Source organism: Dufourea novaeangliae, unplaced genomic scaffold (genome assembly GCF_001272555.1).
Source record: "Dufourea novaeangliae isolate 0120121106 unplaced genomic scaffold, ASM127255v1 scaffold89, whole genome shotgun sequence".
In the NCBI taxonomy this organism is placed as follows: Eukaryota; Metazoa; Arthropoda; class Insecta; order Hymenoptera; family Halictidae; genus Dufourea; species Dufourea novaeangliae.
This window is the reverse complement of record NW_015373988.1, coordinates 1420444-1434638: the sequence shown is the minus strand read 5'-3', so window position 1 is coordinate 1434638 and position 14195 is coordinate 1420444. Positions and strand designations below refer to the sequence as shown.

The window sequence follows — 14195 nt, the reverse complement described above, 5'->3', positions numbered from 1 at the left end:
TTCAAAGAAATGTGAATAAAAAATATAATTCATCAGGTAGCTAAATTTTATTTAAGCCAATGATAAGATAGATAGACTAACTTACAAAAACTACTTTACTTTTATTTAAATAATGAGCATTTGTATTTTTTTTTTAAACACCTTTCCCCTACCCTGTTTTATGGGACAGACTGTACCGTGTATGTACCTAATCTCTCTGAACTATCATATTTTTTGCAGTCGGAACAGGTGTTCTAATATTCATAGACGGGAGTTTAAGTCTGTCTACTTGAAATATGCAGTCTATCGTCTCGTGTGTCCGAGCAGTTGCAGCACGAGTGCGTATGTGCATTATCGCATATATACTACATATTTACTGGCGCCTATGCCCAGCCAGACACCAATACGTCGTGGTCTGGTTTTACAACCTGTTCGACTTGTCAATGATGGTCTTTCGCAATTCCCGCGCGACCGAACAGAATTTTTGTTAACCCAGTGTTGTCGGTCACTAAATCGCATGGAACGGCGTCACTGACTGCTGGAGTTTAGGAACTTGATAAAATTTCTTGCGTTTCTCAATAAACAGTAATTATCGTTCGTTTACATTCTGTCGGTCAGGGTAACCGTCGTTTTAACATCTAGCGGTGATTTTGTTAAGCAATTTTTCAAGGTAAATAATTTTAACCATAAAAATAATTTAATACACACTGAAAAATGTTTTCCAATCTTGCAATCTAAAATCATTTTCCTTAAACGCTTAATTTATTTTGGTCTATCATTGTAGCAAAACAGTGCTAATATTTGCTTCAATATGAAATATTTTGTATTATCGATGAATTTTGACACTACAACCCCCAAACTCGTAAAAATGACGGATTTTTATTTTACAAATACTGAAATCATAAATGTGTTTTTTTTTATCAGAATTTATGTTGATTGTTAATTTATTGTACATTTTACATTACTCTATATCAATATATTATAGAGTTTAGTTTAGTATGTACTCAACGTTGGTAGTTCTAATGTTTAATAGTGCAATTATCTTAAAACAGGATAGACAAAGATTCCATTCGTTGCTAACGCTGGTCACGTGTACGATATTCTATATGAAAGTTCGTGATTTAAGAAACGATAAAACTTTCCGTGGAACATGATACTTTATGAAGTGAGCGTACACGATTTATAACGTATAGTTACTGGCTAATAACTAGTTACGCTCTAGTAACGGTGCACTAATAATGTAAAAAGTAGGAAGATTGCTTTTTTCTTCCTGACGTAGAATTTTAATCGTTTGCTTTTGTGAAAACGAAAGAACCGTCAAGAAAAGCCTAGAATTAGTCTTTCTAACTACAATCTCGACTCTTATACTGCACGCAGCTCGGTGATTTCAATGCTTGTTATGAGAGTGTACAATGCTCCTTTCATTATTATTTCCATTTTACGTTTGTTTTGAAGTTTTTTTCCAATATTTTTACCAAAAACATTTTTAAATGGGAATAGAGATAGCTTGATACGAGTTGTAGTCAGTTTCAGAGATTTATGACTTATTACGGACCGTTGAATTCATTTTTTTTTTTTTTTTTTTTTTTTTAATTTTTAGCCTTCCATGGTTACACTTGTTGAGAATTCCATCATAGTTACACGAAGTCCAATTGACCACGCCGACTTTGAAACGGTTGCTTCTTTCTATTGGATTAAACAAATGATGGAACATGCCTTTAACATTGTAAAACCTGGAACAACCGCGTTTTTGTAAGAATTTGAATATTAACATATTCGAAAACAATCGTGAAAGTGGATGTCCTTAAAAAATCAAGCAACAAGTTTCACTTTTACGCTGTAGCTACGCAGTACAAGAATTCGTAGTACGTTACTATGGCCGATATATGCAATAAACACCCAGTAAAACAACGTAAACATGAAAAATCTTATAGAAACACCGTATGCACCATAATGTGAGGTCGATCGTTATCCATCGTCGACAGGGAGCTCATCTCCACGTCATGGACACTATCCGTATTCCCCATGTTCACTTTCTCCCCAACGCATCCCCTATCGTTCCCCACCGAGCCTAACACACACTTCCGAATCCTTTCCACCTCTCTTCAACGAAATCCTTTCCGACCACAAATTTCACTCGGCTCGCCACGTGCTTTATTTATCCCCGATCGGTGCCAAATGGTGGAATCGCGTTCAGGTTGTCCCAGTTCGCTGCCAGCGGCGTCGTTTATTCGCCTAAATAGATCACGAGGGAAACCACTTGAACGGGGAGGGACACACCGCGCGCACCTTCGTAGCACGTGGATGAACGATTCAAAACACGGCAACGTGAAAATATCGATCATCGACCGGCACCGTAGTTCGGTTGAATCCCACGTAGGCCTTAAGGTCGACGACACTAACAGGCAAAGGATGTATTCATCGATCAAAATGGCGACATACGGTCACGTCAACATCACAAAGTCAACTCGATGAAAAAAGAATCAGTTTCTCCGCTTCGCCAACGGTGGTGGAGGACGGTCAGGGGAACGAACCGAAAAAGAAGACCACGAACCGTTCTATATTGAGACCTCCCCACTCGGGTCACACGGTTCTACGAGACGGAAATTCGCGAACTGGTGTCCACTGACGGCCGAAGACGCCAGACGAAAAATCGGACACGACGGTTTCCCGTCCGTACACACCACCACGGCACGGTTACTCCGGGTAAACTATGCCCGTGGTCCTCTTCACTAGCGGCGTCTATCTACGGCACCCGAGTGCCGCGGCGCAGAAAACCGCGGATCCCTGCCAAATCTTTCGGCAATGTCCCGAGGACGGGGCTCTCTTTATATACCAAACGGCTACGAAAATAGGAAGAGCAAATAGACGTGGCTGCCCCGTCTCACGTGAGCCTCCTGCCGCTGCTCTGATGACTATCTGACCGCTAACCAAGCTTAATGGGGTGATCTGTTTGAACCAAGCGACGCGCGGAACAGATGGACGGTGTGTGTGCGTCGCGGCGTTAACCGTGCGACGTTTGCTCGCCGAATTAGAGGATCCTAATTCGAACGCGTCGTTTCCGAACGAAATGGAATATTTTCGTCTCGCACGATACGGTTTTGTTTCTGTTTTGGGCCTCTCGTCGGTGATCTTGCCCTCTGTTGGTGGAGCGTTCATTGGTGTAAACGGTATCAGGGAATAGTACCGGTTGGAGTTTCACGGTTTTACTCGACCGTCATTTTGGTACGGGAAGAGACAGCTGAAGGTGCGTCTACGCTTGAAAGGAACTTCGAACTGAATCTTGGGAGGAACTGGAATCGAAGGAGAACGAAAGGAGATATTTTTGGACCTGGTAATTCAGCCATTTTTCGAATGTCAATACCGATGTGTAACCACAAATACAGACGAACAGAAACAATCTGACATCGGTTGCTTCGCGAGAAATACGCACGGAGGTGTAATTTGCATTGGTAAATAAAAAGAAAAATAAAAGATTATTGTCCGCAGGTAACAGAATAAGCAAACGTTATTTTGAAATAAGTTTTATCAGTAAAATTAACTGGAATCTTGTACTTTTGAAATTGATCAATTTTGGGATCACATTTTCATTAGATGCCTTCAGCGGCAAAATACAAGCCGTAGAATAATTTTAACGTGGATCTCAGAAGGTTCGTCAATCCTAATACGCCCAACACTTCCTTTTTTCTTCATACCATTATTTAATATTCTTCATAATATTTCATCTCAATGTTGCATGTGCTTTTTAGTCATTTTTAGTATGCGGTGCCACCTATTATTCAACTGTGCAACTCGAAGAACAATAAAACAGGCGCCTGTTAGGTCTCCTTATGTCAAGAGGGTGGGCATATTTGGATTAATCTAAATTCACTTTGATTTTAAAACGCCTTAATCCTGAATGAATTAAAGAAAGAAAAAACCGTTTTCCTGCTCATTAAGGAAAATAAAGTATGTCGATTAAAGTTGGTGTACCAGCGACAAACAATTTGCTTTAAGATAATATACTAATGAACATACGTGGAAATTCGAACCTGTCTATTTCGGAGACCGAGTTCTTAAGAAGTTCCATCCAAGATTTGGTTTGAGAACTGATTCAAGTGGAGACGTGCCCTAAGAGGTCGCAGATAGAAATTGTAGGCGGAATTAGTGCCACGTATAGGTAATATACGACACGAGGAGCACAACTAATCAACGATTCATGATTGTAGCCAGTCTTTCACGATTTATTTCACAGAGACAATTAATTGGCAGAGACGCGCGACGGTATTTTGACGCGTTTGTTGTCCGGCGTCAGACATCGTGCTTTAGCCTACTCACGTTCTATTTCGAGTCGGACACACTATAGAAACGTTCTAAGTATAACTGGTTCCGTAAAACCGCCCCGTTCGGTTGCATATTTTTTATCGGACGGAAGAATGTAACGTGTACAGATTCTGTGCCCCGATATGTTTTTCCGAATTCCAGTCGATATCAGAAAAAAAATATATACGACGCAAAAGCCGTAAACAGTTATGCAACGCTGCTGAAGATATTGGATATTCTTAGCACAAGACATTAATTTTATTACTGTCTTTCTGGGATTTAAAATTCTGACATTGTCAAAACTAATTATTTCTGACACTATGAATTTATTTTCTTAGGTAAATGTATGTAAATTCCTTCTACTTTTGAATTTTCAAAAAATGTCATATGAACTATATTCTTGCCCTCTTACTTTCGATTGTTGCGTGAATCAAAGCAGTAAACAAATTTTATTACACTTGCAACAGAATCATTATTATTATTTACACTGAAAGATTAACTAATACCACAGATCATTACACTTTTCTTGATGCAATCTGTCAATAAAAGTCACAGACAGCCTGAACTCTGACGATAAATAAGAAACGTTAGAGCTGAGAGGCCCCGTTTTAGGATCGTGTAAAACGGAAACAGTTGAAATTGATTCCGTTCCGTTTCATTGCGGTGGAAAGTGATCGCGCTTCGAGTGTCTATAGAATTATTTTCATCGAGTGCGGAGAATGCCGCAGTTCCGAGGTATTCCGAGATGCTTCATGCTGAGCTGATACAGAAATAGCATTTCCACCGTGGCTACAACCCACGGCGACTCGACGAGTTGTCACGGTACTCCAAGTATATAACTAACATTTTTTCAATTATGACGGATTGGCTGCCATGTTATCTACGATTAATCAGCGATTCACAATTTTATTAATTATGATAGAACGGTCACCGATCGGTTATACGTCGTTTAAAACCTTTCCTATTATGATCAATTGATGGACGATGCTGCTATAGATGGCGCCATTAGTAATGGCGACATGACTCTCAATCCCGATGGGAAATAAGAAAATCTGTGCAACGAATGAGTTTAAATAGGATTAGGTCTGAGTTCGGTGCTAAATCCTCATCCATCCCTTGTATCAATTAGACACATTTTTCTTCTAAGAAATAATGTTGTTCTGTAATGTTAAAGCAGGACAAACAACTCGATATACCTACATATGATAATTCGTTGTTTACGGCGGTCACGCGTGAGAAGACGACAGTGCTATTTTTAAAAACTATCCACGGTCCTGTAATTATTTAACGAGTTAACGTTCCGAGAACGACGCTCGGACGGAGTGTATTTTCGGATCGTCGTCGTCGCAGCTGTCGAAGCCTCGCTATTATTTTGCTGACTGTATCTTGAAAATGTTTATCGATGTCATAAAGATCGATGGTTAGCGGCTTTTCGCGCGCCGCGCCGTGATCCACAGTTTCGATTACGTCGGCGCAGCCTCGCGGTTTCAGTGGCATGTATTTTCGCGGCTATTTTCGTTCCGGCGCCTCGGCGAAAGCGACGACCGTCATTCGTCATTTTAACGCGGCGGCAATGCGTTCGGTTTCGATTCGAATGCATTCCTGTGCGACGAATCCCGCCATTTTCGCGTAACCATGAAAGCGTAGTAATGATTCGATGAGTGCGACATACTCGAGTTCATTTCGGAGCATTCGTGGCAAGGCGGAAAGGTGTTCAGCCCTTCATATATTTCTTTTTCGTATATCACTTGGTCCACTTTTATAAAAGTTGTTTTAAGTTGTTTTTTTACCCACTGTACATATTACCAAATACCTAATAAATTGCTCTGTTTCTTAATTTATGTCGGTAGTATATAGAATACAACTGAAAATCATCTGTTAATTCAATTGGAACAATTGACTGAAATAAAATACCATTCAGAAACGAATTACTCGATCCTTGAATGAAATAAACTTAAACTAAAGCTAACATTCATTTCCTGTACACTACAAATTATATTGTGTCTTGTCTTCTAAACTAACATCGCACGAAACTTCCTAATAATCGTGTTACATTCATCAAACACCACTAATAACCAAAAATTCATCAAAATTGCTCGACAGCGTTTAGCATTTCAGCCACGACACACGTTAAATCGGCGGAAATATGCCGAGCAATTCAAGATCATGTATTTAAATGAGTTCATAAAGTCGCGCGCTAAATCGTTGAGGGTATTACGGTGCAGGAAGCGAGAGATCATTGGGTCGAGTCTCGCTCGTACGGGAAGCATCGAAATGTTGATCCAGAAGGGGGTTGTTGGCTAAATGAACGTCTATGAAAGAGAGAAGTGGGGAGGGGGGGGGAGGAGGAACGATTGAACAATCGCGAGATACATATGCAAAAGAGGGGTCCGACGTGACCAAGGCCTTGAAGACTAATAAACCACGGTCAATTCATCGTTAATATTAGAATACGCGCAGACAAATACATCCGTCTAAGTCCAGATAATGTGACACGACGCGCGACCATAGTGTTATTTAACTACAGCCGCTGACAAAAGTATTACCCGTCCTCTCTACTAGCTTACACAGGAATCATTTGACACCAGAACTATCAAAGGAGTCAAAATGATTGATTACTACACTGTTATAACGATGATCAAAATGTCACAACAATAAATTCTCTCTGATCTTGCGCTACTTCCGGTACAATATGGGAATGAAGAAAGTGGTTAAAATAGAAGAATTGGAATATGTGGAAAAAGTTGTCGTGAGTATTGACCTGACGAAAATAAATATACGTTTATTCTCGGTAGTTCTAGTGTTAACTTGTCACCCTTTGATTTTTACAAAAATTATTAATCTCCACCATTACAGTGGCGGTAGTGTAGAGGGTCAAGCAAGCTGCTAATAATAACAACTGGTTTTATTTACCGTTTTATAAACGATGAATGTATTACTAAATAGACGATAATGATAGCTCATCGTCTGTATATTGCTTAATATTCTTGAACTCTGTATTGCTGTAGTTACGTGTACAATAAAGTCGTATATTGATATCAATACCATTATTATTCTTCAAATCACTTCCCAAATAGCATTTAATCCCGACATTTCGTGCAGGACTCGATTAATATTTACGGTACACGGATCATTTTGTGATCAACTGTATCCATTATTGATGTCGTGCAATCATACAATTAGTAGACAGCAAACGATCACAGAACTTTACGAATACTAAACACGGAAGCGTTTGCGGTTAGGGTGAAGGAAACTTGCCTGTATCTGAGTGAAATTATTTTAAAGTAATCACTGATATGATAAATTATTATATGATAATCAGTAATATTTTAGTTATTTGTTAATGTTTTCTTTTATTCTGTTACATATTATGGAACTTAGTTTAGAGGTTCTTCGGAATATGTAAAAAATCCTTTATCTTATAAAAATTTATTAATAAACAAAATTCTACAAAGGTCTTATTGGACCTACTTACTGTACGAATACGTTTTACACGAATTGTATGTGTATGGTTATACCAAATTACTTTATTACTTAGTCCCCAGTGAAATAATATTTTCTTTCAGTTTCTCTTTGACTAACAATATTCCACCATAATTTCTCATGTAATTTATAATACTTCTGATCTAGAGTATCGTTTATTCAACATCACAAACAATTTACACGATATTTTCATTGCAATCTTTATTCGTACAACAAAATACCGAAGTTTCAATTCAGAATTCTTCATGCATTATGTTACTTGAAAAAATAAACTGAATTAAAAATACATGTATTCAAAGACCACACTTTACATCGGTCTAAAATAAGATTGCCTCTCATAACCGGTACTTTCAAAACTAGACCGCAAAGTATGTACGTAAATTGAAATATTATCCTTTATCTTCTGCATCAAACACTTAATTTTCAAATTTATTCCGATCGCGATTTAACTTTGAATTGCATCGAAACATTGAAACCCCACGCCGAGAATTCACGATCACGTTTAGCAAGGAATTACAAGTCGGATAAAAAATCAACCACGACAGCGTGTAACGTGTTTTATTAATGCCCGACAGGACGTCCAGCGACGTTTATTTAAGATTGTGGAGCGTTAAACAAATCTTTGATTAACCGAGGCAGCGGCGTGGCTTAAGACGCAGTCGAACCGCGTGCAGTGAAAGGGATGCAATTCTAAAGGCTTTGATTCACACTAACGATTTCGCGGTAATAGCATAGTCACGATCCAATCATAACAGTTACTGAAATTTATTCACTGCCCCACAGAGTGTTGACAGTGCAATGAGCGTAGAATCTATAACGTACACGGTTAATTGGCTGTCGAACAATTATCAGCAAGAATGTAGCTAAACTGCTGCCAGACTGTTCGAAAATTATGGCGGATTCCGACTGGAACCTGTAATTTTCATCCAATTGATATTATGGGAAAAAAGTGGAATAATCTAGAGTCCTTTCAAATAGAAAACTGATCATGTACCTACAAAGATTATGTATTGTATACAGGGTGTTAATTTTAACTCGAGCACCTAAGTTATTTCCGCTACTATTTAAAATAAGAAAAAATGACTAAATAGGATATAAATAGTATTAAGGCGTGCATTGGATGGTGATAAAATGTTTTTTACTATCACCATCAGATGCACGCCTTAAAACCATGTACCTACATCCTATTTAGTCATTTTTTCTTACTTTGAATAGTAGCGGAAATAATTTAGGTGCTCGAGTTAAAATTAACACAGTGTATATGCATATATTATATATTATATGTATAAGATGTATAGTGTGCAATGAAAAGTACAGTGCGAAATAGTTTGATCAACACGTTCCACCGACACCACGGTAATAGAAAATTTCTAACACATTCTGTAAAGTACGTAACAATAAAAATGAGTACCTACGTGTCGAATACTACGTTGCGAACCGTAAAGTGTCTTGATAATCGTGAGAAAGAACACGATCGGTCGTCTGACCGTTAATCAAACTAATCGATCGTTTAGAGGGCGACTCACGAGAAACAGAAACGATCCGCTTTTGCGTCGATCGACGAGAAGCCTGATAAAAAAAAAACTAAAGATCAGAAGTCAACGAGCGGGACGCATTCCGCAAGGAACGCGTCCAAACATACGTATGTATGTACCCTCACGAGCAAACTCGGCTTCCACTAGGGGAAAAAGTGACGTAAGAGAAGGGCCTCCCACGATGCTTCTACCTCTTGGTATTTGGAATTACTGAAATTTATGTCAAATTAACATTCGATTTAACATTACTTTCAGTACCTGGAGTAAATTTACCAAGTGGTAGGAGACTTTTATTGGGTGTACATTCACGAGCAATCACGGCTTCCACTAGGGGAAGCGGAGGGGCAACAAAGGTATTATACCGGTATTTTCGGTTGTACCTTCACCCTATATAACCCTATATAAGCCCTACCCTTTTAGAAACCGAAAAAAATACCGGTATTTTTTCGGTTTTCGGTGACATATCGGTTTCGGTATAGCTTTGATGGCATAATACCGATATCAAAATCATACCGGTTTAAGTCCCTGGGTGACACCAATGTTAGAAGCGCGACTGATTATACGTCTATGCTTTAAATCAGCAGAAACGACTGGGACACCTCTTCATCACGCGTCGCCGCTCGATTGGACGAAATTGCACGCGCAGGCAAAGATTGCTGATTCTCGCCATCCTTTTGATCCATGGACCCTGAACTGTGCGCCCTCGCGCGCGCGTTCGTTCAATGAAATTCCTCGCCCCTCTTGCCATCCCATCACGGCATGCACACGAGCGAGCGCGGCACTTTAACGCGAGAACGAATCAGCCGGTGCTGGCGCAATAACGAATTAAGAAATCTGAGAGCAACGTCACATCCTCATCCCGGGGACCCGTGGTGCGTGCGTGCATGCGTGGACACACAACACCCGTTCGCGGACCACGCGTGGGACGTCTCTGTCGCGCGACGCTATCGCAACTTTTTTGCCCCTGAATTACCGGCTGCATTACGCGGATACACAATGAACCCCGTATAACAGCATTGACCTTCTTAATTTGGTCGCGTGGTGTTCGTCTGGAACTGCCGCCTCGGCCGGATATGTCCAGGATACCTGCCGTAATACAGTAATGTCTCGATGAGTGCGACGCATTGGCGTAACTACATAGGTAGGGGCCAGGGTGGGCCTAAATGTATTCGTCCACTACGGTAGACGCCTACTCTATCGCTTTAGTGACAATATCTTGAACGCTTCTTCAAACATTAGAAAAACGATACTACTGTGACTACTAGTTCATTATTTATCGCGAGCAAACGCAGTATTTGTAAAAAAAAAGTATTCTAAAAAATGTTTAAATAGTCCTGAAATGATGATCATTGGTTCTTGATTTTGTGTAACAAAATTTTTGTACAAGATATTGAAAAAATGCAATGAGTGACCTCCGTTATTTGGACTGCTTCTGTCACCCCCCCCTGTCTTTTCTGTTTGCTAAATAAAATTCTGTGAACTAAAATAATATTTAAAAAAAAAAATATTTTTTCTATATATATACTTCCTTAAATTTGTGGATTTTTCGTACTCAAGGTCAAATTAAGGTCAGACTACCATAGGTCATTGGATTGGTCTAGACTTCAACTATTATGCCACGATTATAAAAATATGTAGTTCCATTTAACAAAAAAGAACCTGAAGACCTAGAAAATTCCAAAAATATGTCCTTAAGTAAAATTGTTTATCAGAGTAATTGCCCCTCCCAGCCAAATAACGTTGTCCCCTCACATTTTTTTTATCTTCAAAAACAAGTGAATTATTGAAAGTGCTCACGTTAAGCGAGACATCCTGTATCTAGGAGAAAGACGCATGTTGTTATCTTTACACTGCAACCTCACTGCTAATAATCTGAATCATATTTAAACAATTACTGTCACCTCGTGTAGATTTGTAAAATACAACGAAGCCCTCGCGCATCGACATTTTTCAACCAAAAAATTGGTTTAAAATTTTCAGGAAACATTCCTGCGAAGATTAGAAATCGAATTTGCTTTTCTCACTGAATGAATATTTTGGCAATCGATATCACGTGTCGTTCATTGCATCAGTACGCGACCTCGAGCGCTCGTGCACTTTGTAGTATGATTATGCAACTCTTATACATCTGTTGTAGAAGCGTTTGCGCTTATAAAATACGCGGAATCGTTTGTAAAACGTTTCTAACTACACGATCCGCTTCTGCAAACCGTGAAATAACGCGACGCTGTTTGAAATTATGTACACGTCCCTGCAGCGTTTCCGCGTAAAACGATCTCGTTGAATAGTCCACAAAACGAGTCACGTGATGTACATAGGTAATAGCTTCCGTTTTACAAGTGACATTCGATTTGTCGATTTCGATATTTTCCGTACAAAAATTCCGATATTAATATGTAAACAATTACTTCATTAGTCATTCTAAAATAAAAACTTTTGCCCTTACATTTGTCATGTACAATGATGCATGTATTTATCGATTTCCTTTACTCCGAAACATTCATTCGCCACTGTATAAGCCCTGTTATTGTTTCCTTAATCATGTATACCCTGTATAAAGTATTTGTGTATTTTTTATAAAATATTTGAAGCAACACGTGCATATGTCTACAGTTAACAATAACACTCCTTTATAATAGATTCGATAACAATAATTTAAGAAATTTTTGAAACAAGTATCGTTTTCATCATATTTAAAAAAAATGTACTTTTCTGTGTACGGATGAGCGAATACTAAATGCATTAGAAAAAATTGTTGTGGAATTGGTAATATGTAACTAAATGGAACAAGTATCTCTCCGTCGTTTTACGACTCTTTCATGTGTTTAGGTGAACGATAACATTGGGCCTTATCTGTCATAGTAAAACGCAGTTATCTAATCGCAAGCAGACCAAGTATGATATACAGTATGTACCCGTGTAACTTCTATAAATCTTTTATCTCTTCTCTGTGACTATCATTCGAAGTGCAAGAACAGCCTAATCGTAATGAATGCAACGAGACAAAGATTGTTTAATCCAAAACGGGGTTTTCTTTTTAGCCTATTTTTTACCTAAAAATATAACATTTCGTTCCCGATTCTCATTACTGTTTCTTCACGTCGTCGAAGCGAATATTTCGGAAAAAAATAAATTGAGCACGTACCAGAGCTAATTTGCATAATTGAAGTAACATTATTAGTGATATTTTACAAGTTACAAGTTATTTCTATTCATTTGTATTCATTTTAGATTCTGTTGCAGTATAGTAACGAGTTTCTTGATAAAACAAGTAGAGTTCTACAAGTAAATTTAAAATTTATTTTATTTATTTTTAGTTGATCAGTATGCAACTTCATCTATAGGACTCCTAAAAGTTGCATCACTATCTATAACTAACAAATATTTGGATTCTAGTGGTTTTCGACTGATTTCATGATGATTTTCTAATCATTTAAAAATGATTTTCTAGTGATTTCTTAGTGATTTTCTAGCCATTATGACATTAAATGTAAATTGAAGAGATTTGCAGTGAAAATAATTAACGGCCAGTGCAAAAATTATACAGAACATTAAAATAGAGAGTATTTAAAAATTGTACATGCAGCACACGAAGTACAGTTACTTTCTCTTCTAATATATATCTCATGCATGTATGTATCATATCTTCGCAGTTTCAAGCAGTTTGCGAATAATAAAATAATTCATTTACGCCGCGTAATCAATGCAAAAGTCCTCGGCAATCTGGGTTATTTGTTCGCACGTTTACCTTGCGGTCTGTTAAACCTGCTCCGCTATACGCTTTATCTGTGTACGTTTCAACTATTCCAAATATGGGCATCAGGCCAACAGTTTCTCACGTGAGACAAACACAACGCGTACGCATATTCTCGCAAATATTAGATCATTCCATAAACCTACGTCGACTCTTGTACCCATATTTGTCTCAGTATTTGAAACAACACCTTTATTATAGAAGAAGAAATAATTCGACGACTATTTACACACACATTTTTAAAAAATAATTTCATGCACTTATGAATTATGAAAATTGTTTTACTGTATCAATGAAATTATTTTACTCTATTTTAACTATGTCAAGTTTTCAAATAATGTATTTTTCATTATTCTAGGCTATTCGTTCCGTTCAAGATACGTATGTATTTACTATAAAAGACCCGTGTTTGCAAATATTTTTTATGTATATACGAATATGTATTTATACATTTCCGTTTCATGTACAGTTTCTAAGCATTTTCCAAATATTTTCTATAATCTTGAAACAATCAAGGTTTATCTACGATCCAGAGTTTGTTACGTGCACTTCGCCCATGTAAGGTAGATTTAATTACTTTAAAAAAATGGCGTGAATGCGTACACATATAGGTGCTCCACTGGCAAGGATACCGGGCGCCGCTCCATTAGCGAATACAACGATCCATTGTGTCTAGAACATGGTAATAATAAACGCTATCCGATACAACACGGGTTTTTGTCGTGGTCTAAAAACGATCTGAACCAGTATCGGCGTTACATGGTCAATTTTTTGTGCGAAGATCAGGTATGCATGAAATATTTCGCTGAAACAGAGGTATTACACCTTGATTAATGCGGTCAATACACCGATCGAATCGATATTACACTTGTTTCACGACCTTCCACGATTTTTTGCCATTTTTTTAGTAAAAGTTTAATTCCTCGTCGATTAAAGTAGGCAAGCTACAAGCATAATTCCAACTTAAATTCGCCGACTTGTACTGTTTGTGAGGTGAAACCGAACAATATGCCTCAGTTTAAAAAAAAACTCGATGAAGATATTTTTTAGTAATTTTTTTGTTTTGTCTGTCGAATTACGTAAATTTGTAATTTCACAACTACTACTTGGTTATTATAAAAAAAACGTAATTAAGAATAGCA

The 14195-nt window shown here is 38.0% G+C and overlaps 1 protein-coding gene across 3 annotated transcripts in view; it reads right to left on the bottom strand.

Moving 5' to 3' along the window:
• LOC107187605 (proton-coupled amino acid transporter 4) overlaps positions 1-14195 on the bottom strand; it is a 50879-nt gene that overhangs the window by 15943 nt on the left and 20741 nt on the right. The window contains exon 1 of one of the 3 annotated variants that reach the window (XM_015575738.1): positions 1929-2284. The exons of the other annotated variants lie outside the window; for them this stretch is intronic. Within the exon in view, the coding sequence (XP_015431224.1) occupies positions 1929-2006 (78 nt within the window). The 5' untranslated portion in view covers positions 2007-2284. Of the gene's footprint in view, positions 1-1928; positions 2285-14195 lie in introns of those variants that run through there. 3 annotated transcript variants of the gene reach the window in all.